We start from the raw sequence: 24,083 nt of genomic DNA, 5'->3' as shown, positions 1-24,083 counted from the left end.
TAAAAAAATAAAAAAACTGTACTGTCAACAGCTATTGGAGGGGAAGAGTAGCCCCCACAGAATGGAAGATTAATATTGAAATACAGGAAGGAATGTTGCCTTGCTAGAGAACATGGAATATGGTGAGAAGCTCGGTGGACACATTAGGGCAACACTACAGTACACACACCTTACTACACCTTGCCTCTGGTTAGCAGCTGGTGGATGGGGAGCTGTGATCAATATTGAAATGCGGGAAGGAATGTTCATGACTTGAATGTTCTTTATTCCTATTTATCAGCAAAAGTGTGGTTCATTATTGTGAAAGACCACATGCCATCTGTGGTGTTCTACTCTTTCACTGGTGTTTCAATACCTTTTTCAAATAAATTGTGCATTCACCTAAAGATGGGGAAGGCTATCTTTAAACCGAATAGTTCTATTTCCCCTAATATTGACACACATAGGAAGGGTGAAAGACAGTAAAACAACTATGGTGTATTTACACAGCTGTTGAAAAGAAAAGCGCAGAAACACAGTTCATCTCCAATCACATTGTCCCAATGCCTGCGAAGAACAGTGGCGGAGTCCTCATTATAAAAAGGACACTAAGGATCAGAACAAATACTGATACAGAAACAGTTGTGGACAGTTGTGGACTTCAACTAAATGGTACACTGTAACCCTTTTCAACCCTTTTCATCAAACACATCTTTTCTCTTTTCTTTTCTCAGGTCGATGATGTCCTTGCAGATCTTGACAAACAGAATGTCCCCCCGTTCATTTTCAAATATTTGCTACTCAAGAGTCTGAATTATATCTGTGAAATCCCCTCAGTCGCTCAGTTCTTCCTCGTCACTGAAGTAGACACTCTTTTTGATCCTGGGTTTCTTGGAGTCGTCCGATGTGGAAGCCTCCTGACCGGCCTCCTCAGCCACAAAGGCCGTCTGCTTTCGCCTATGCTGCTCCTCCTCAAGTCGTGCTTGCTGTGGAACACATGATCCCATGTGCGATTTTAAAAGAGGGGTCAGATAAGGACAAATACCAAGTAAATAGAGGGTTTCAAGTAATACAATAGCCTACTAACTTCCCCCTTGAAGTACATTTGTGCACTTACCTGGAATGCTATGGCTTGACTTAAGCTGTCAAGAGCAGGGTCCTCTCCCTCTTCCTCACTTTCCTCCTCTTCTCTGTAAACGACAGAGGGAAAAAGTAGAAAAGTCATAGAAACAAAAACACACACAGAGGACTACACAAACAATGACAAATACGACACCACAATCAAACAAAGAATCTCTGAACTAAAGTCCATCTGAAATAGAACAGTTACTGTTAATATCAAGGACACGCTGCTGTTGACCACGATCATAGCCGTTTGCAAACACGGTAGAGAGGCATCAATGTCCTGATAAGACACTTACACTTCATCAGGCTCTTCAACCTTTTTCTTCTTCTTCTTTTCTTTCTTCTTCGGGGGTTCTCGTTCACCAAGCAAGTTTTTGGGGCATGCATAGCTTAAGTGCCCTGTATCCTATGACGTGAAAAGGACAGAAATGTTGTATAAATAGCACTAACATCCGGCTACACATTCCGGATGGATGAAGAGGGAAATGGAGATGGCTTATCTAGGTAGAGAGTATCAACTTACCCCACATTCGTAACATTTGGACTTGTCTGTGTAGTTTCGCCTCCTGATAAATTCAGTTGCTCGCCCGTTGTCGATTGCAATGCTCGCTTTCACTGTTCTTCCAAACAACTGCGGGGCGAAAAAGATGGGGACTTTAACACAAAAACAACACATCAGATACGTAACTTTTTATGAAAACAAGGAGAGGAAAAATGCCCACCTGTTTATTGTTGAGCGATCTAAAGCAGCTCTGTGCAGACTCTTTGTCCAGGAAGAGCACAAAAGCCACACCTTTACTTTTGCGTGTTTCTTTATCTTTGACTATTGTCACCCTGAAAGCATGAGACCATCATTATCTTCTCTGATCACCACAATACCAACATAGCTATAGATTTTGCTATAGATTTTTAGTTATTCACTATGTATTTATTAATCGTGTCACTATTTAAAAAAAAACATCTTTATCTTTAACTCTGCATTATTGGAAACAGACCCGTAACTAGGAAGTTCACTGTTCGTTTACGAAGCATGTGACCATTTTTTGGTTTGTATTTGAGCTTTGTATAGCTCATTATTTTGAAACCAGTAACTTACTTCACAACTTTTCCATATTTGGTGAAAAGCTGAAATGAAAAGATCCAAGACATTATTTGAGGTTATTTTTCCAAATGGCATAAACAGCAGGATCACGAACTTGTGAAATAGTGGTAGGGAGGGGTTAAGTAGTTCTATTCCATTACTCTATATATGAAGATATTACAGCGGGTAGCCTTGTGGTTAGAGTGTTGGACCTGTAACCGAAAGGTTGCAAGCTCGAATCCCTGAGCTGACAAGGTAAAAATCTGTCGTTCTGCCCCCTAGCATTAGTTAACCCACTGTTCCTAGTCTGTCATTGAAAATAATAATTTGTTCTTAACTGACTAGTTAAATAGAGGTAAAAAAATGTTTTACCTTGTGTAGATCACTGTTGGTTAGAGAGAAGGGCAGGTTGGACACATAGACTGTGCTTCTACTGGGAGCCAAACCACCACTCATCTTGACTTCACCGTCAGAGTGAGACAGTCACTGAAAACAGATTCATGGTGATGAATATTCAGATTGAAGCTAGTTAGTTGTCTATTTCATTGAGCGATATGCAAGCTAGCCGTGATGCTAGCTCGAATCCGATGTATATTACCTGGAAATACACATTCAAGGAATCGAATAAATCACTTACCTAAAGAGACAACATTGGTGACTTATAGTTATTGAGTAGTGTGGGCAAAAACATTGGTAAATATGTTGCTTTCTATTAGTTATTCAATCTCAGTAACATGTGTTTGCTATCTAGCTGCCAAAAACAAACGAGAACTGTTCGTCGTCACAGGAATATGACGTTTCACGTGACAGACTTTTTGTCAATCCAATCCAAATTCAGTGTGTACATGCGCCAACCGGAAGAAGGTGAAAAGTAGGCTATGGTGAGCTTGTTTTCATATCTTTTGTGAAGACGACTTTATTTTCTCCAACGTGCGTATTGTTTATAGCGTGTCTAAATGTTTGTGTTAGTAAATATGTATTTGTTCTAAATACTGATTTCGTTTTGAGCGAATTAACTCAGCATGGACTGTGGACTAGCTTGAGCATGTAGCTAGCTAACGTAAGCATACGTAGCTAGCAGTTAAATCTACACAACCTGCGAAATATATATTAGAACAACGTTATGTGCTAAATACGGTAGCTAATTAGCAAGCCAGTAGAAATGGGTGTTTTCATATCACTAATCTCAGTGGTTGAAGGTTTGCTTGAAAGAAGAAGAAGAAGAGGAGGAGGAGTAGTAGTAGTTAGCTAGGAGTTAGTGCGGTTTTCTAACGCTGAACCAAAGATTATGGCTGAGCCTCAGAGGAACGCGCGCTAACATCCTGCCAGTACTTCTGGATCAGAGCTAGCTATTAGCTACAGTAGTTTCCTTACTATCACACATACTGATTTGACATATCTCTATGCTTGGGATTTCCTAACCTACATTGTTAATAGCTAATGCGCGCGCCTTGCAGTATTGTCAAACTAATACGTAACATCTTCTCTTTTCCCCCAGTTAGTATTGACTGTCTCTATTGGCATAACCAACTCCCAACACTACTACATAGACTTGTCCAGACAAAACAAGTAAGTGGAAAATATATTGCTTTCCTCCCCAAAAAGGTTTCCGGTTCTGCATACTAAACAATTCCACCAGGTCCACATGTAGGCATATTCATGAACACCTACCACAACCGTGATTGTCATTAACTGTGTGAACGGGTGGGTGTCATTTGTGGAACGTTCCAACAGGAATCTGTTCCAAAAACTTTGTAAATAACAAGGTTGCCAACAAACAACGCATACGAAGTTGTATAGTGGCAGAATAAGATACCGGGTAGGGGGTGGGCTATTTCATTAAGTTTTTCAGTCACCATGTTTGTTCTGAAAAATGTCTGTTCTCACTCTGGTAGCCTATGGACAAACATTAGGAATAAGCTACGTGGTGAGTTGATGCTTTTTCGGCAGCTAGTTAGCCAGGTGAATTGATCATGATACTTTGTATATGTTGTTTGTTGGCATCCTTGTACTTTACAATGTTTTTGGAACAGATTCCTGTTGGAACGTTCCACAAATGACACCCACCCTAAACCTCCCCTGCTGTCTACTTTGCAGTGGCCTACAGGAGAGACAGAAACATGAGGGATGTCTACGATGAACGCTTCCTACCAGACAGACCGGTGAGAGTTTCTGCCTGTGGAAAATGTTGTTTGGTTTATATATTTATAATTGTACTAATTTACTTTCCATTATAATACTTAACAGAACTTAGCTGAGGAACGCTCAACTCCGTTCTCTTGTATAGAGGCGGAGGTGAGTATTGATAACTGGTTGCACGATCTGCTAGCAACAACATGGTCTCGCCGTCATTCGATACTTGTGAATATTTCTGAAAACACTTACCGTTCCTTCTGTGAGGTGCTGAAATTCTAGTTCTAGTGGCCTTGACGTACTAATCAGCTGAGATTCAATTGGCACAAAAGTTGATCGACACAAATGAGGAAGAAGTCGGTGGTTTGTATTAAATAAAAGCTGTTATTAAACTATGAACTTCAGCACCTGCAGTTGTCCAGCGTTTTCAGAATGAACATCTGTTCAAGTATCAACTGATGGTGACTCAATGTCGTTGCTAGCAAATCATGCGACTAGTTATTAATACTCAACTCCGCCTTGATATTAGAGGTCAACCATTATGATTTTTTCAACGCCGATACCGATTTATTGGTGGACCCCAAAAAAAAGCCGATACAGATTAATCGGACAATTTTTTTTATATATATATTTGTAATATTGACAATTACAACAATACTGAATGAACAATGAACCCTTTTGTTTGAGTTTAATATAATGCATCAAATCTATTTAGTCTCTAATGAAACATGTTCGATTTGGTTTAAATAATGCAAAAACACAGTGTTGGAGAAGAAAGTTAAAGTGCAATATGTGCCATGTAAAAATGCTAACGTTTGAGTTCCTTGCTCAGAACATGAGAACATATGAAAGCTGGTGGTTCAATATTCCCAGGTAAGAAGTTGTAGGTTGTAGTTATTATAGGAATTATGACTACTTCTCTCTATACCATTTGTATTTCATATATATTTGACTATTGGATGTTCTTATAGGCACTTTAGTATTACCAGCCTAATCTCTGGAGTTGATAGGCTTGAAGTCATAAACAGCACTGTGCTTTAAGCATTGTTAACAGCTGCTCGCAAATGCAGGAAAGTGTTTGAATGAATGCTTACCAGCCTGCTGCTGCCTACCTCCGCTCAGTCAGACTGCTATATCAAATCATAGACTTAATTATAATAAACACACAAAAATACGAGCCTTTGGTCAATAATATGGTCAAATCCAGAAACAATCATTTAGAAAACAAAACGTTTATTCTTTCCGTGAAATACGGAACCATTTAGGTCCATTTGGAAGACCCACTGGTGGCATCCCTAAGTCTAAATATTGCTGTTACATTGCCCAACCTTCTATGTTATGTCGTAATTATGTAAAATTCTGGCAAATGTAATTAGTTTTTGTTAGGAAGAAACACAGTTCGCAACGAGACAGGCGGCCCAAACTGTTGCATATACCCTGACTCTGCTTACACTGAAAACAAGATAAGTGACACAATTTCCCAAGTTAATATTGCCTGCTAACATACATTTATTTTAACTAAATATGCAGGTTTTAAAAAAATATATACTTCTGTGTATTGAGTTTAAGAAAGGCATTGATGTTTATGGTTGGGGACATTTGTTCAACGAATGTGCTTTTTTCACTAATGTGCTTTTGTTAAATCATCATCCGTTTGGCAAAGTTGAAGTAGGCTCTGATTCGATGATAAATTAACAGGCACCGCATTATCTATATGCAACGCAGGACAAGCTGGTTAACCTAGTAATATCATCATCCATCTGGAGTTAACTAGTGATTATGTAAAGATTGATTGTTTTTTATATAAGATGAGTTTAATGCTAGACAACAACTTACCTTGGCTCATTGCAGCCACAAGGTCCTTTTGACTCTGCACTCGTGTAACAGGCGGTCAGCCTGCCACGCAGTTTACTCATGGATTACATTGTAATCGGCCATAATCGGCGTCCAAAAAGGCAGATTACCAATTGTTATGAAAACTTGAAATCGTCCCTAATTAATCGGTCAACCTCTTGATATAAGAGAAGAGTTGTGTTCCTGAGCTCCACAGAACAACTGTGCCTTGTTTCCATCCTGAAAATTACATACATTCTATGATTCACTGAGAATTACAATACATCGTTTTTTCTAAAATAGACCTTTTCATCTAGAAATAAAAATAGTAAATGGCTTTCTAGAGGACATAACCCTAATCTTGTTTCTCTTCTTTCCCATCAAAATGTAATTAATTGTAGGCCCCATATCCCAGATCAGCTGGAGCAGGGCCTGTAGAGAGGAGGCCGGCTGGTTTCGGAAGGCCAGACGAGGAGTACAATCGAGGGTTTGAGTACGACGGGCCTCGCTTTTATCCAAATGGAGGCCCTCGAGGTTACCATGGCGAGGATCAAAGAGGCTACCATGGCGACAGCCTTCATTTTCCTAATGAGCGCAGAGGTATCCCACCTTCCCGGAGAGTAAGTGGCGCAGACAATGAATAAACCATTATTGTATACGCACAATCTAAGCCTCATGCCAAGGAAGCATAATATCTGACCATCGATCTACTGTACATGCTGGGTTGACAAGCACAAAAGAATGTGCCCCATATCAAATCAAATGTATTTATAAAGCCCTTCGTACATCAGCTGATATCTCAAAGTGCTGTACAGAAACCCAGCCTAAAACCCCAAACAGCAAGCGATGCAGGTGTAGTTAGTATGATTTGAGAAACTGCAAGAAATATTTCTCTAAAGTGCTTCTACATCTTCATTGCTTGCTCTTTGGGGTTTTAGGCAGGGTTTCTTTATAAGCACTTTGTGATATCTGCTGATGTAAAAACGGCTGTATAAATGCATTTGATTGAAGGACTGAATTTAGCTCATAGTACAGTCAATGCTGAAGTTATAGGGTATATGATTATAGTACAGCTAAAAATCCATTATATACACAGCCAACTGTATGAGGAGTTTATTTCAACCTCTGACGCCACTTGGTGTTCAGATAAAGAATTACATGTTGAGTAGAAGATGCTCTGTCAATCACTTTCATTGGTGCATGGACCCTAAGAAGAGTAGCTGTGGACCCCAGGAAGAGTAGCTGTGGGCCCCAGGAAGAGTAGCTGTGGGCCCCAGGAAGAGTAGCTGTGGGCCCCAGGAAGAGTAGCTGTGGGCCACAGGAAGAGTAGCTGCGGACCCCAGGAAGAGTAGCTGTGGGCCCCAGGAAGAGTAGCTGCGGACCCCAGGAAGAGTAGCTTTTGCAACCGCTAATGGGGATCCTAATAAAATACCAAATACAGAGGATTGAATATAATATTTTAGAAAATACTGTCTAATCAACAGCAGCATCATTGTGTGTTTCTCAGGATAGGACACCTGTAGATAAAGTTGAAGTCAGAAGTTTACATCCACTTAGGTTGCAGGCATTAGAACTTGTTTATCAACCACTCCACACATTTCTTGCTAACAAACTATAGTTTTGGCAAGTCGGTTAGGGCATCTACTTTGAATGACACAAGTAATTTTTCCAACAATTGTTTACAGACCGATAATTCACTGTGTCACAATTCCAGTGGGTCAGAAGTTTACATACACTAAGTTGACTGTGCCTTTATACAGCTTAGGAAATTCCAGAAAATGATGTCATGGCTTTATAAGCTTCTGATAGGCTAATTGACATCATTTGAGTCAATTGGAGGTGAACATGTGGATGTATTTCAAGGCCTTCCTTCAAACTCAGTGCCTCTTTGCTTGACATCATGGGAAAATCAAAAGAAATCAGCCAAGACCTCAGAAAAAAAATTGGAGACCTCCACAAGTCTTGTTCATCCTTGGGAGCAATTTCCAAATGCCTGAAGGTACCACGTTCATCTGTACAAACAATAGTACACAAGTATAAACACCATGGGACCACGCAGCCGTCATACCGCTCAGGAAGGAGACGCGTTCTGTCTCCTAGAGATGAACGTACTTTGGTGTGAAAAGTGCTAATCAATCCCAGAACAACAGAAAAGGACCTTGTGAAGATGCTGGAGGAACAAAAAGTATCTATAGCCACAGCAAAACACGTCCTGTATCGACACGACCTGAAAGGCCGCTCAGCAAGGAAGAAGCCACTGCTCCAAAACCACCATTAAAAGAGCCAGACTACGGTTTGTAACTGCACATGGGGACAAAGATTGTACATTTTGGAGAAATGTCCTCTGGTCTGATGAACCAAAAATTAGAACTGTTTGACCATAATGACCATCGTTATGTTTGGAGGAAAAAGGGGGAAGCCGAAGAACACCATCCCAACCGTGTAGAACGGGGGTGGCAGCGTCATGTTGTGGTGGTGCTTTGCTGCAGCAGGGACTGGTGCACTTCACAAAAGAGATGGCATCATGAGGCAGGGAAATTATATGGATATATTGAAGCAACATCTCAAGACATCAGTCAGGAAGTTAAAGCTTGGTCGCAAATGGGTCTTCCAAGTGGACAATGACCCCAAGCATACTTCCAAAGTTGTGGCAAAATGGCTTAAGTACAACAAAGTCAAGGTATTGGAGTGGCCATCACAAAGCCCTGACCTCAATCCTATAGAATATTTGTGGGCAGAACTGAAAAAGTGTGTGCGAGCAAGGAGGCCTACAAACCCGACTCAGTTACACCAGCTCTGTCAGGAGGAATTGGCTAAAATTCACCCAACTTATTAAGGGAAGTTTGTGGAAGGCTACTCAAAACGTTTGACCCAAGTTAAACCATTTAAATTTAATGCTACCAAATACTAATTGGGTGTATGTAAACTTCTGACCCACTGGGAATGTGATGAAATAAATAATTATCTCTACTATTATCTCTACATTTCACATTCTTAAAATAACGTGGTGATCCTAACTGACCTAAGACAGGGAATTTTTACTATGATTAAATGTCAAGAATTGTGAAAAACTGAGTTTTAAATGTATTTGGCTAAACTTCCAACTTCAACTGTATGTTCTCCAGTACTGTCTAATCAACAGCAGCACAGTGTTTCTCAGGATGGGACACCTGTAGATATGTTGTTCAGTACTGTCTAATCAACAGCATCACAGTGTTTCTCAGGATGGGACACCTGTAGATATGTTGTTCAGTACTGTCTAATCAACAGCATCACAGTGTTTCTCAGGATGGGACACCTGTAGATATGTTCTCCAGTACTGTCTAATCAACAGCATCACAGTGTTTCTCAGGATGGGACACCTGTAGATATGTTCTCCAGTACTGTCTAATCAACAGCAGCATCACAGGGTTTCTCAGGATGGGACACCTGTAGATATAGTGCCTTGCGAAAGTATTCGGCCCCCTTGAACTTTGCGACCTTTTGCCACATTTCAGGCTTCAAACATAAAGATATAAAACTGTATTTTTTTTGTGAAGAATCAACAACAACTGGGACACAATCATAAAGTGGAACGGCATTTATTGGATATTTCAAACTTTTTTAACAAATCAAAAACTGAAAAATTGGGCGTGCAAAATTATTCAGCCCCTTTACTTTCAGTGCAGCAAACTCTCTCCAGAAGTTCAGTGAGGATCTCTGAATGATCCAATGTTGACCTAAATGACTAATGATGATAAATACAATCCACCTGTGTGTAATCAAGTCTCTGTATAAATGCACCTGCACTGTGATAGTCTCAGAGGTCCGTTAAAAGCGCAGAGAGCATCATGAAGAACAAGGAACACACCAGGCAGGTCCGAGATACTGTTGTGAAGAAGTTTAAAGCCGGATTTGGATACAAAAAGATTTCCCAAGCTTTAAACATCCCAAGGAGCACTGTGCAAGCGATAATATTGAAATGGAAGGAGTATCAGACCACTGCAAATCTACCAAGACCTGGCCGTCCCTCTAAACTTTCAGCTCATACAAGGAGAAGACTGATCAGAGATGCAGCCAAGAGGCCCATGATCACTCTGGATGAACTGCAGAGATCTACAGCTGAGGTGGGAGACTCTGTCCATAGGACAACAATCAGTCGTATATTGCACAAATCTGGCCTTTATGGAAGAGTGGCAAGAAGAAAGCCATTTCTTAAAGATATCCATAAAAAGTGTCGTTTAAAGTTTGCCACAAGCCACCTGGGAGACACACCAAACATGTGGAAGAAGGTGCTCTGGTCAGATGAAACCAAAATTGAACTTTTTGGCAACAATGCAAAACGTTATGTTTGGCGTAAAAGCAACACAGCTCATCACCCTGAACACACCATCCCCACTGTCAAACATGGTGGTGGCAGCATCATGGTTTGGGCCTGCTTTTCTTCAGCAGGGACAGGGAAGATGGTTAAAATTGATGGGAAGATGGATGGAGCCAAATACAGGACCATTCTGGAAGAAAACCTGATGGAGTCTGCAAAAGACCTGAGACTGGGACGGAGATTTGTCTTCCAACAAGACAATCATCCAAAACATAAAGCAAAATCTACAATGGAATGGTTCAAAAATAAACATATCCAGGTGTTAGAATGGCCAAGTCAAAGTCCAGACCTGAATCCAATCGAGAATCTGTGGAAAGAACTGAAAACTGCTGTTCACAAATGCTCTCCATCCAACCTCACTGAGCTCGAGCTGTTTTGCAAGGAGGAATGGGAAAAAATTTCAGTCTCTCGATGTGCAAAACTGATAGAGACATACCCCAAGCGACTTACAGCTGTAATCGCAGCAAAAGGTGGCGCTACAAAGTATTAACTTAAGGGGGCTGAATAATTTTGTTTTGTTAAAAAAGTTTGAAATATCCAATAAATGTCGTTCCACTTCATGATTGTGTCCCACTTGTTGTTGATTCTTCACAAAAAAATACAGTTTTATATCTTTATGTTTGAAGCCTGAAATGTGGCAAAAGGTCGCAAAGTTCAATGGGGCCGAATACTTTCGCAAGGCACTGTATGTTGTTCAGTACTGTCTAATCAACAGCAGCATCACAGTGTTTCTCAGGATGGGACACCTGTAGATATGTTGTTCAGTACTGTCTAATCAACAGCATCACAGTGTTTCTCAGGATGGGACACCTGTAGATATGTTGTTCAGTACTGTCTAATCAACAGCATCACAGTGTTTCTCAGGATGGGACACCTGTAGATATGTTGTTCAGTACTGTCTAATCAACAGCATCACAGTGTTTCTCAGGATGGGACACCTGTAGATATGTTGTTCAGTATTGAAACAATAAAAGTAGTTATCTGCGTCTGTGTTCTAGCCGGAGGAGCCGTACCCCTACCCTTCTAGACCACCTCCTAGAGAGGACCCCCATACAACACGCCAGATGGAGTTCAGGTAGGCTCAACTCTCTCACACACTCCTGGATATTTCTTTTGAAACTTTCATCAGGAGAATTGGAGTTTAATGTTCAAGCAGTCTAACCTTGTATAACCAAACTGATCACCATTCTGTTTCACTACAAGTAGCTCTCCTGAACCCCCCCCCCCCCCCCCCCCCCCCCAGGGAAAAAATTATGCACTGTCATTATCTAAGTGACCAGAAGATGGCATTGTTGCACCACTTGTTTACCATGACAACCTGTCTTTTTGACACAGCCTCCCCAATCAGCCCTGTAGACTGAAGCCCATGTCTATCTGTCTGTCTGTCTGTCTGTCTGGTGTAACCTGACATGATAGAGGTGAAGGAAGATACAGGGTTAACTATGGCGTCTACTGAGTCACCCTCCGGACAGCACCATCACTATGACAGGAGTCATAACAGGACATAGGTCTTGTCACAACTGTGTAAGGCAGTCCGTACACTACGACGTTGTAAGGTGATGGCCAGAGTGTGACAGAGCAGGGTTCTGTGACTGTCCCGGGGTCAGGAGAAGTACGTGCAGCAGCAGGACCCGTCTGTTATTTTAAGGGCCAGGTGTTCAAGGTTCTTTCTTCTCACCTTCTTCAGTTCCTCAGGCGAAATAATAGAGAAAGTAATTACTGCCATAAATCAAGTTAATGTTGAGAGGTTATGATAGTCACACACGCCCCGAGGCCCCCTGTAATCCGGTTAGTTAGGTTAGGTCTGGCCGTTGTTGTTTGTCTTGGCGTATTTACCTGTCGTGATGGTGGAAAGGTAAAGATGCATGAAGAGACTGAGAGATTACTTGGTCTGATTCAACCTGAAGTTGACTGATGTTCAAACTGTATTTCTCATGCAGTTGTACTCTTGACCTGAACTATAATCACCAGGACTAAAGTCATTAGATTGAGTTCTCCTTTTAGTGATCACTGATAATGTACATTTTAGGTAGTCATTTTGAGGTCCGTTCAGGCATTCTACATGATTTAAAGACTGCAATATATATATAATACAGTAACCACAGGTTTGGGTGTGAGAGCAACCACCTTACTTAATCAACACAGCAGCAATATAAATATATATATAGAATACAGTAACCACAGGTTTGAGAGTGGGAGCAACCGCCTTACTTAATCAACACAGCAGCAATATATATATATATATATAGAATACAGTAACCACAGGTTTGGGTGTGAGAGCAACCGCCTTACTTAATCAACACAGCAGCTATATATATATCTCTATATATATATACAGTGCCTTGCGAAAGTATTCGGCCCCCTTGAACGTTGCGACCTTTTGCCACATTTCAGGCTTCAAACATAAAGATATAAAACTGTATTTTTTTGTGAAGAATCAACAACAAGTGGGACACAATCATGAAGTGGAACGACATTTATTGGATATTTCAAACTTTTTTAACAAATCAAAAACTGAAAAATTGGGCGTGCAAAATTATTCAGCCCCTTTACTTTCAGTGCAGCAAACTCTCTCCAGAAGTTCAGTGAGGATCTCTGAATGATCCAATGCTGACCTAAATGACTAATGATGATAAATACAATCCACCTGTGTGTAATCAAGTCTCCGTATAAATGCACCTGCACTGTGATAGTCTCAGAGGTCCGTTAAAAGCGCAGAGAGCATCATGAAGAACAAGGAACACACCAGGCAGGTCCGAGATACTGTTGTGAAGAAGTTTAAAGCCGGATTTGGATACAAAAAGATTTCCCAAGCTTTAAACATCCCAAGGAGCACTGTGCAAGCGATAATATTGAAATGGAAGGAGTATCAGACCACTGCAAATCTACCAAGACCTGGCCGTCCCTCTAAACTTTCAGCTCATACAAGGAGAAGACTGATCAGAGATGCAGCCAAGAGGCCCATGATCACTCTGGATGAACTGCAGAGATCCACAGCTGAGGTGGGAGACTCTGTCCATAGGACAACAATCAGTCGTATATTGCACAAATCTGGCCTTTATGGAAGAGTGGCAAGAAGAAAGCCATTTCTTAAAGATATCCATAAAAAGTGTCGTTTAAAGTTTGCCACAAGCCACCTGGGAGACACACCAAACATGTGGAAGAAGGTGCTCTGGTCAGATGAAACCAAAATTGAACTTTTTAGCAACAATGCAAAACGTTATGTTTGGCGTAAGAGCAACACAGCTGAACACACCATCCCCACTGTCAAACATGGTGGTGGCAGCATCATGGTTTGGGCCTGCTTTTCTTCAGCAGGGACAGGGAAGATGGTTAAAATTGATGGGAAGATGGATGAAGCCAAATACAGGACCATTCTGATGGAGTCTGCAAAAGACCTGAGACTGGGATGGAGATTTGTCTTCCAACAAGACAATGATCCAAAACATAAAGCAAAATCTACAATGGAATGGTTCAAAAATAAACATATCCAGGTGTTAGAATGGCCAAGTCAAAGTCCAGACCTGAATCCAATCGAGAATCTGTGGAAAGAACTGAAAACTGCTGTTCACAAATGCTCTCCATCCAACCTCACTGAGCTCGAGCTGTTTTGCAAGGAGGAATGGGAAAACATTTCAGTCTCTCGATGTGCAAAACTGATAGAGACATACCCCAAGCGACTTACAGCTGTATTTGCAGCAAAAGGTGGCGCTACAAAGTATTAACTTAAGGGGGCTGAATAATTTTGCACGCCCAATTTTTCAGTTTTTGATTTGTTAGAAAAGTTTGAAATATCCAATAAATGTCGTTCCACTTCATGATTGTGTCCCACTTGTTGTTGATTTTTCACAAAAAAATACAGTTTTATATCTTTATGTTTGAAGCCTGAAATGTGGCAAAAGGTTGCAAAGTTCAAGGGGGCCGAATACTTTCGCAAGGCACTGTATATATATATATATATATATATATATAGAATACAGTAACCACAGGTTTGGGTGTGAGGGCAACCACCTTACTTAATCAACACAGCAGCAATATATATATATATATATATATATATATATATATATATATAATACAGTAACCACAGGTTTGGGTGTGAGAGCAACCACCTTACTTAATCAACACAGCAGCAATATATATATATATAATACAGTAACCACAGGTTTGAGAGTGAGAGCAACCGCCTTACTTAATCAACACAGCAGCAATATATATATATATAATACAGTAACCACAGGTTTGGGTGTGAGAGCAACCACCTTACTTAATCAACACAGCAGCAATATATATATATATATATATATAATACAGTAACCACAGGTTTGAGTGTGAGAGCAACCACCTTACTTAATCAACACAGCAGCAATATATATATAGAATACAGTAACCACAGGTTTGGGTGTGAGAGCAACCACCTTACTTAATCAACACAGCAGCAATATATATATATATATATAATACAGTAACCACAGGTTTGAGAGTGAGAGCAACCGCCTTACTTAATCAACACAGCAGCAATATATATATATATAATACAGTAACCACAGGTTTGGGTGTGAGAGCAACCACCTTACTTAATCAACACAGCAGCAATATATATATAGAATACAGTAACCACAGGTTTGGGTGTGAGAGCAACCACCTTACTTAATCAACACAGCAGCAATATAAATATATATATATAATACAGTAACCACAGGTTTGGGTGTGAGGGCAACCACCTTACTTAATCAACACAGCAACAATATATATATATATATATAGAATACAGTAACCACAGGTTTGGGTGTGAGAGCAACCACCTTACTTAATCAACACAGCAGCAATATATATAAATAATACAGTAACCACAGGTTTGAGAGTGAGAGCAACCGCCTTACTTAATCAACACAGCAGCAATATATATAATACAGTAACCACAGGTTTGGGTGTGAGAGCAACCACCTTACTTAATCAACACAGCAGCAATATATATATAGAATACAGTAACCACAGGTTTGGGTGTGAGAGCAACCACCTTACTTAATCAACACAGCAGCAATATAAATATATATATATAATACAGTAACCACAGGTTTGGGTGTGAGGGCAACCACCTTACTTAATCAACACAGCAACAATATATATATATATATATAGAATACAGTAACCACAGGTTTGGGTGTGAGGGCAACCGCCTTACTTAATCAACACAGCAGCAATATAAATATATATATATAATACAGTAACCACAGGTTTGGGTGTGAGGGCAACCACCTTACTTAATCAACACAGCAACAATATATATATATATATATATAGAATACAGTAACCACAGGTTTGGGTGTGAGGGCAACCGCCTTACTTAATCAACACAGCAGCAATATAAATATATATATATAATACAGTAACCACAGGTTTGGGTGTGAGAGCAACCACCTTACTTAATCAACACAGCAGCAATATATATATAGAATACAGTAACCACAGGTTTGGGTGTGAGAGCAACCACCTTACTTAATCAACACAGCAGCAATATAAATATATATATATAATACAGTAACCACAGGTTTGGGTGTGAGGGCAACCACCTTACTTAATCAACACAGCAACAATATATATATATATATATATAATACAGTAACCACAGGTTTGGGTGTGAGGGCAACCGCCTTACTTAATCAACACAGCAGCAATATATATATATATATAATACAGTAACCACAGGTTTGGGTGTGAGAGCAACCGCCTTACTTAATCAACACAGCAGCAATATAAATATATATATAGAATACAGTAACCACAGGTTTGGGTGTGAGGGCAACCGCCTTACTTAATCAACACAGCAGCTATATATATATATATATATAATACAGTAACCACAGGTTTGGGTGTGAGAGCAACCACCTTACTTAATCAACACAGCAGCAATATAAATATATATATAATACAGTAACCACAGGTTTGGGTGTGAGGGCAACCACCTTACTTAATCAACACAGCAGCAATATATATATATATATATAATACAGTAACCACAGGTTTGGGTGTGAGGGCAACCACCTTACTTAATCAACACAGCAGCAATATATATATATATATATAATACAGTAACCACAGGTTTGGGTGTGAGACCAACCACCTTACTTAATCAACACAGCAGCAATATATATATATATATATATATAGAATACAGTAACCACAGGTTTGGGTGTGAGGACAACCACCTTACTTAATCAACACAGCAGCAATATAAATATATATATGATACAGTAACCACAGGTTTGGGTGTGAGGACAACCACCTTACTTAATCAACACAGCAGCAATATATATATATATATAATACAGTAACCACAGGTTTGGGTGTGAGACCAACCACCTTACTTAATCAACACAGCAGCAATATATATATATATATAATACAGTAACCACAGGTTTGAGAGTGAGAGCAACCGCCTTACTTAATCAACACAGCAGCAATATATATATATATAATACAGTAACCACAGGTTTGGGTGTGAGAGCAACCACCTTACTTAATCAACACAGCAGCAATATATATATATATATAATACAGTAACCACAGGTTTGAGTGTGAGAGCAACCACCTTACTTAATCAACACAGCAGCAATATATATATAGAATACAGTAACCACAGGTTTGGGTGTGAGAGCAACCACCTTACTTAATCAACACAGCAGCAATATATATATATATATATAATACAGTAACCACAGGTTTGAGAGTGAGAGCAACCGCCTTACTTAATCAACACAGCAGCAATATATATATATATAATACAGTAACCACAGGTTTGGGTGTGAGAGCAACCACCTTACTTAATCAACACAGCAGCAATATATATATAGAATACAGTAACCACAGGTTTGGGTGTGAGAGCAACCACCTTACTTAATCAACACAGCAGCAATATAAATATATATATATAATACAGTAACCACAGGTTTGGGTGTGAGGGCAACCACCTTACTTAATCAACACAGCAACAATATATATATATATATATAGAATACAGTAACCACAGGTTTGGGTGTGAGAGCAACCACCTTACTTAATCAACACAGCAGCAATATATATAATACAGTAACCACAGGTTTGAGAGTGAGAGCAACCGCCTTACTTAATCAACACAGCAGCAATATATATATATATATAATACAGTAACCACAGGTTTGGGTGTGAGAGCAACCACCTTACTTAATCAACACAGCAGCAATATATATATAGAATACAGTAACCACAGGTTTGGGTGTGAGAGCAACCACCTTACTTAATCAACACAGCAGCAATATAAATATATATATATAATACAGTAACCACAGGTTTGGGTGTGAGGGCAACCACCTTACTTAATCAACACAGCAACAATATATATATATATATATATATAGAATACAGTAACCACAGGTTTGGGTGTGAGGGCAACCGCCTTACTTAATCAACACAGCAGCAATATAAATATATATATATATATAATACAGTAACCACAGGTTTGGGTGTGAGGGCAACCACCTTACTTAATCAACACAGCAACAATATATATATATATATATAGAATACAGTAACCACAGGTTTGGGTGTGAGGGCAACCGCCTTACTTAATCAACACAGCAGCAATATAAATATATATATATAATACAGTAACCACAGGTTTGGGTGTGAGAGCAACCACCTTACTTAATCAACACAGCAGCAATATATATATAGAATACAGTAACCACAGGTTTGGGTGTGAGAGCAACCACCTTACTTAATCAACACAGCAGCAATATAAATATATATATATAATACAGTAACCACAGGTTTGGGTGTGAGGGCAACCACCTTACTTAATCAACACAGCAACAATATATATATATATATATAGAATACAGTAACCACAGGTTTGGGTGTGAGGGCAACCACCTTACTTAATCAACACAGCAGCAATATATATATATATATATATATATAATACAGTAACCACAGGTTTGGGTGTGAGGGCAACCGCCTTACTTAATCAACACAGCAGCAATATAAATATATATATAGAATACAGTAACCACAGGTTTGGGTGTGAGGGCAACCGCCTTACTTAATCAACACAGCAGCTATATATATATATATAATACAGTAACCACAGGTTTGGGTGTGAGAGCAACCACCTTACTTAATCAACACAGCAGCAATATATATATATATATAATACAGTAACCACAGGTTTGGGTGTGAGGGCAACCACCTTACTTAATCAACACAGCAGCAATATATATATATATATAATACAGTAACCACAGGTTTGGGTGTGAGACCAACCACCTTACTTAATCAACACAGCAGCAATATATATATATATAGAATACAGTAACCACAGGTTTGGGTGTGAGACCAACCACCTTACTTAATCAACACAGCAGCAATATATATATATATAGAATACAGTAACCACAGGTTTGGGTGTGAGAGCAACCGCCTTACTTAATCAACACAGCAGCTATATATATATAGAATACAGTAACCACAGGTTTGGGTGTGAGGGCAACCACCTTACTTAATCAACACAGCAGCTATATAACAAAATATGTTCTGCTTGAACAACCGTCTCTAATTTAACACCTAGGCTTTTCATTTCACCCCGTGGGTCAGTTAGAGCCCAGTGTTAAACAGCCAGGGGTCACAGTTCCAGCTCAGAAGAGAGGGGAAAGTAGCAGGCTAATATTTAGGGGTAATATCGGCAGTAAAGACGTGGCCATTTCCTTTGAGCACAGATGGGGTCAGACGAGGTCAGGTACCCCTTCAAACAACACCCTGGCTGCGTTCCAAACGGTACCCATTCCCCTGTGTAGTGCACCCCTTTTAACCAGAGCCCACGGTGCAGTATGTAGGGGATAGGGGGCCATTTGGGATGCATCCCCTGGGTCATTAAAGTTTTGTGAGGTCGGTCACTCCAAGCTGCTGGTTGGTTGGTTGGAGGACGGGGGGAGATGAGGTTCAGGCTGGGGTCGCTGAGACCAGGTGCCTTTCATTTGTTTATACCCCCTCCTGCCCCTTGGCCTGCCTGCCTGGCTGGCTGGGTCATTCTACTGCCTGTCGTATAGGAGGCACATCATCAGCGAGGGCAACAAACCAGAGAGGATCAACAGTCCCAACAGGAGAGGAGAGAGAGGGCTGGAGGGTAAACTAATGTTCCTGGTTTTACTGCTGCTAACACAGATGTGTGTTTAGGAAGATAAAACTACTAGGGCTTAGCCTTTGCACAGAGAGCAACGGTAGAGTTTTAACAGAGTCATTAAACCTCTTAGAAATACCATTTAGCCTGAAGATATTTAGATAAATATGTAGTTGGTTAGGTTTCTGTCCCAATTAATTTTGGAAGAAGCATTGATTCATGATGTGATGTTCTTGTGGACTTTCAGTCCTGATCTGTAGCAGAACTTTTCCCTCATTTTACAATGTCAGACATGAGAGGAAATGTGCAGATTCTTCATGTTTGGTGCTCAGATTGTGACCAGGGTGGTGTCCTGTTGCTGTGGTGGTATGTCCTCTCTACGGTACCTCATCTGTACACCATCTACCTCGGCCCGGTGCTCCCCTGTTTAGGAGCCTGTCTCACCGGTCTCCGACCTTCACCCCTGCGGCCACGGGGTCACCCCTCTCCCTCCTGTCCGTGTCTGTCCTGGCAGCACGACAGGCTCCAGTGCTGATCCACCGTGGCCAGGGGAGGAGTTATCTAAATAAACCCTTCAACATCTTGACAGGAGTGTCTTGTGTCCAGGAACGGCCCTTCTTAACCCAGATGTAGCAGAAGGTGGAGATCAACAGAGGAGGTTAATGGTTTCTCTGAGTGGAGTCGGACTCCTGGATACTTAGTGCTCAGTGACCGCCGTCAAATGACAGTTGGAGCAGTCTTGTTGAGCAGTCTTGTTGAGCAGTCTTGTTGAGATGTCTTGTTGAGCAGTCTTGTTGAGCAGTTTTGCTGAGCAGTTTTGCTGAGCTGTCTTGTTGAGCAGTCTTGCTGAGCTGTCTTGTTGAGATGTCTTGTTGAGCAGTCTTGTTGAGCTGTTTTGCTGAGCAGTTTTGTTGAGCAGTCTTGCTGAGCAGTCCCTCTAAAGTCAGGCCTAATCGCTCTGACACAGTTCAGGCGGAAAGCTTTGAGGAACAGCAGATGTAGGCTAGTGACCAAGACTCCAAGACATTCCCCTCCTACCTTTTTATATACCAGTATGCAAAGTGGTGGTGACCTTTGGTTAGATATAGTCCACTGCTTCCACTGATTTACTGTTTTTTAACCTCTTAGTTTACCTTAGTCCTTTAATGGCCAAGTACCTCCAGTATTAAAGCTGATGTGTACAGTCTGCTGATGAGATGTGGTCCTTGATGTGTGATTGTCTTTCCACCCAGAAGCAGTGGCCGTGCAGCACCCCCTCCCCCCAGCGTCAGGGCTCAGGGGATGTACCCTGCACCCCGCTCCCTGTCTGCTGTGGTCCCAGAGGGGGGTGATGACACCCTGATGCAGGCCATCCTAAACCTGGACAGAGGGTATGTATCTGTCTGGTACTACTATCCATTACTAACTAGACAGAGGGTATGTATCTGTCTGGTACTACTATCCATTACTAACTAGACAGAGGGTATGTATCTGTCTGGTACTACTATCCATTACTAACTAGACAGGGGGTATGTATCTGTCTGGTACTACTACTACTACTATCCATTACTAACTAGACAGAGGGCATGTATCTGTCTGGTACTACTATCCATTACTAACTAGACAGAGGGTATGTATCTGTCTGGTACTACTATCCATTACTAACTAGACAGAGGGTATGTATCTGTCTGGTACTACTACTACTATCCATTACTAACTAGTCAGAGGGTATGTATCTGTCTGGTACTACTACTACTATCTATTACTAACTAGTCAGAGGGTATGTATCTGTCTGGTACTACTATCCATTACTAACTAGTCAGAGGGTATGTATCTGTCTGGTACTACTATCCATTACTAACTAGACAGAGGGTATGTATCTGTCTGGTACTACTATCCATTACTAACTAGACAGAGGGTATGTATCTGTCTGGTACTACTATCCATTACTAACTAGACAGAGGGTATGTATCTGTCTGGTACTACTATCCATTACTAACTAGTCAGAGGGTATATATCTGTCTGGTACTACTATCCATTACTAACTAGTCAGAGGGTATATATCTGTCTGGTACTACTATCCATTACTAACTAGACAGAGGGTATATATCTGTCTGGTACTACTATCCATTACTAACTAGTCAGAGGGTATATATCTGTCTGGTACTACTATCCATTACTAACTAGACAGAGGGTATATATCTGTCTGGTACTACTATCCATTACTAACTAGATAGAGGGCATGTATCTGTCTGGTACTACTATCCATTACTAACTAGACAGAGGGTATATATCTGTCTGGTACTACTACTATCCATTACTAACTTATTCAGTTGGATATATAGTGTTAGTTTTAATGTCACACACACAAGTACAGTGAATGCCTTTCTTGTGGCTCTAACCCCAACAATGCAGTCATCAATATCAATGTATTACTAGAAACATGAGGTAGGACAAAAACACACAAGAAATACGTAAGTAAGCATACTATATACAGGGTCAGTTCCAGTAGCATATTTACAATGTGCAGGGATACTGGAGTAATGGAGGTAGATATGTATAGGGGGGAGGAGACAGGGATACTGGAGTGATGGAGGTAGATATGTATAGGGAGACAGGGATACTGGAGTGATGGAGGTAGATATGTGTAGGAGTGTGTAGGGCCCTGTGAGTGTGTAGGGCCCTGTGAGTGTGTAGGGCCCTGTGAGTGTGTAGGGCCCTGTGAGTGTGTAGGGCCCTGTGAGTGTGTAGGGCCCTGTGAGTGTGTAGGGCCCGGTGAGTGTCGGGCCCGGTGAGTGTGTCGGTAGGGCCCTGGTAGTGTGTCTGTGTGTAGGGGCCCTGGGAGTGTGTCGGTGTGTCAGTTTGAGTAGGGCCCTGGGAGAGTGTTGGTGTTTCAGTGTGTGTAGGGCCCTGGGTGTGTGTAGGGCCCTGGGTGTGTGTAGGGCCCTGGGTGTTTGTAGGGCACTGTGTATAGAGACAAAAATAAGAATAAAATACAAGGGTCAACTCAGTCTGTGTAGACATTTAGTTAGCTATGTATCAGTCATGGCATGGGGATAGAAGCTGTTCTGGAGCCTGTTGGTGTCAGACTTGATACATCGGTACCACTAAGACTCTAGATATGTGAAGATGCTGATCTCTCTGTGTATCTTCTGTCTTGTCTTCTGTTATTTGACCCTTTACCATCTTTAGTTGAATGTACCGATTATATGTCACTCTAAGAGCATCGACAGGTGACTAAAATCCCCCTTGTCTCTCACACCCACAGAAGGAAAGGCCCCTTGCCTCCCCTGAGAGCAGACGTCCCCCCCTCCCCCCACAGCCGGTCCGGCTCCACTGTCAGTAGCAAGAGCTACTCTCCTGACAGAGCCAAGGGTCTCCCCCACCCCGCTCAGCAGAAAAGTAAGTACCTCCCCCACCACTCACTCCCCACCAATCATGTTCCTCTTGGGTTGCATTTAGTTCAGCAGCTTATGAAGAGCTGGGATTCCAGCTGAACTTGTCCAATAGACAGATGATAGCCCTGTGAATTGACATTTTGACCCCACTACATTATTGGAACCAGGGGGGAATCCTCAGCCTCTGTAGTTTAATCTTGTCGTCCCCATCTGATGATGTCATGGTGTGCTTTTAGGTGTGGACTATCCTGAAGCGCTCTCTGGTAACCCTGTGGCTGAGCAGCCCTGGGGTGGGTGTCTGTTCCCCAAACATGCCCGTGGACAAGTACCCATGGGTCAGTGGTGCCCTGTGCTGTGTTACAGGCCCAGCTTTAGGAGTCCACTACTCCATAGTAGCATGCAGTGTGGAGCATAGACAACTAACTCTCTTTACACTCCATACGGTGCTACCTGATTCACAATCTAGGGTCCAACTGGGACGGCTCGGTTTCACATCCACATTAGTCTCTGGAACCGAGCTGGAAAGGACATTCTGGAGCCAGCAGCGTCCAGTTTGGGTCGCCCCTATAGTGTGAATCAGTCATAGGTGTGATTGTCTCTTCCGCTGAAAGAAAGCTGAGCATGTTGATTCTGCTCCTCCTCATCCGTGTATTGGTTCTAACAGCCATAATGATCGTCTATAGTAGCTCATTAGTCGACAGGAGCCGTTCCCAGCCGGCTGGCGGCCTGTGTGATTATAGTCTCAGTGACGTCCATGTTCTCTTCTCCATGGTCTCAGGGTGTGAGGAGTTTTGTCAGAACGGGATGTCTGGTAAGTACAGGGAACAGAGGAAACTAGGATGGCTTCTAGAGACTATAGTGTGTGTTTTAGTCTAGAGAATGAACCGTTTCTGTAGCTAATATCATGAACAGAAATGTGTCTGCCGAATCAATGCTGGATTACAGTTGTTTCATCATAAGACTTCTGTCCTGTGTTTTTAATGACACACTATCGATCTAACCAAGGACGAAGTATGGAGAAATGGCTCTTTAGCTCCGTGG

The 24,083-nt window shown here is 41.2% G+C and overlaps 2 protein-coding genes across 6 annotated transcripts in view; one reads left to right on the top strand and one right to left on the bottom strand.

Annotated features, from left to right (window-relative positions):
- Nucleotides 1-247: 247 nt before the first annotated feature.
- LOC139392616 (zinc finger CCHC-type and RNA-binding motif-containing protein 1-like) lies at nucleotides 248-3,466 on the bottom strand. Its single transcript, XM_071140710.1, has 8 exons — nucleotides 2,823-3,466; nucleotides 2,558-2,671; nucleotides 2,201-2,229; nucleotides 1,827-1,938; nucleotides 1,628-1,735; nucleotides 1,401-1,510; nucleotides 1,097-1,169; nucleotides 248-965 (listed from the first exon to the last, which is right to left on the bottom strand). The coding sequence occupies exons 2-8, from the start codon at nucleotides 2,639-2,641 to the stop codon at nucleotides 813-815; spliced, it is 669 nt and encodes a 222-aa protein (XP_070996811.1). The 5' UTR covers nucleotides 2,642-2,671; nucleotides 2,823-3,466; the 3' UTR covers nucleotides 248-812.
- The window catches only part of LOC139392614 (periphilin-1-like), a 52,452-nt gene continuing 31,390 nt past the window's right edge, over nucleotides 3,022-24,083 (top strand). For 3 of the 5 annotated variants that reach the window (XR_011629718.1, XR_011629719.1, XM_071140709.1), the window contains exons 1-7: nucleotides 3,022-3,066; nucleotides 3,684-3,754; nucleotides 4,283-4,347; nucleotides 6,553-6,771; nucleotides 11,510-11,586; nucleotides 20,901-21,035; nucleotides 22,913-23,046. Coding sequence is in view for 2 of the 5 variants with exons in the window: in XM_071140709.1 (XP_070996810.1) it covers nucleotide 3,754; nucleotides 4,283-4,347; nucleotides 6,553-6,771; nucleotides 11,510-11,586; nucleotides 20,901-21,035; nucleotides 22,913-23,046 (631 nt within the window). In the remaining 3 variants the exon portion in view is untranslated. Of the gene's footprint in view, nucleotides 3,067-3,683; nucleotides 3,755-4,282; nucleotides 4,348-6,552; nucleotides 6,772-11,509; nucleotides 11,587-20,897; nucleotides 21,036-22,912; nucleotides 23,047-24,083 lie in introns of all 5 variants that reach the window. The other 2 variants (XR_011629717.1, XM_071140708.1) reach the window with 1 other exon arrangement.

The sequence above is a fragment of the Oncorhynchus clarkii genome, chromosome 33 (assembly GCF_045791955.1).
Source record: "Oncorhynchus clarkii lewisi isolate Uvic-CL-2024 chromosome 33, UVic_Ocla_1.0, whole genome shotgun sequence".
Lineage (NCBI taxonomy): Eukaryota > Metazoa > Chordata > Actinopteri > Salmoniformes > Salmonidae > Oncorhynchus > Oncorhynchus clarkii.
Note: the sequence above shows the minus strand (reverse complement) of the source record. Positions and strands in the feature narration are given on the sequence as shown.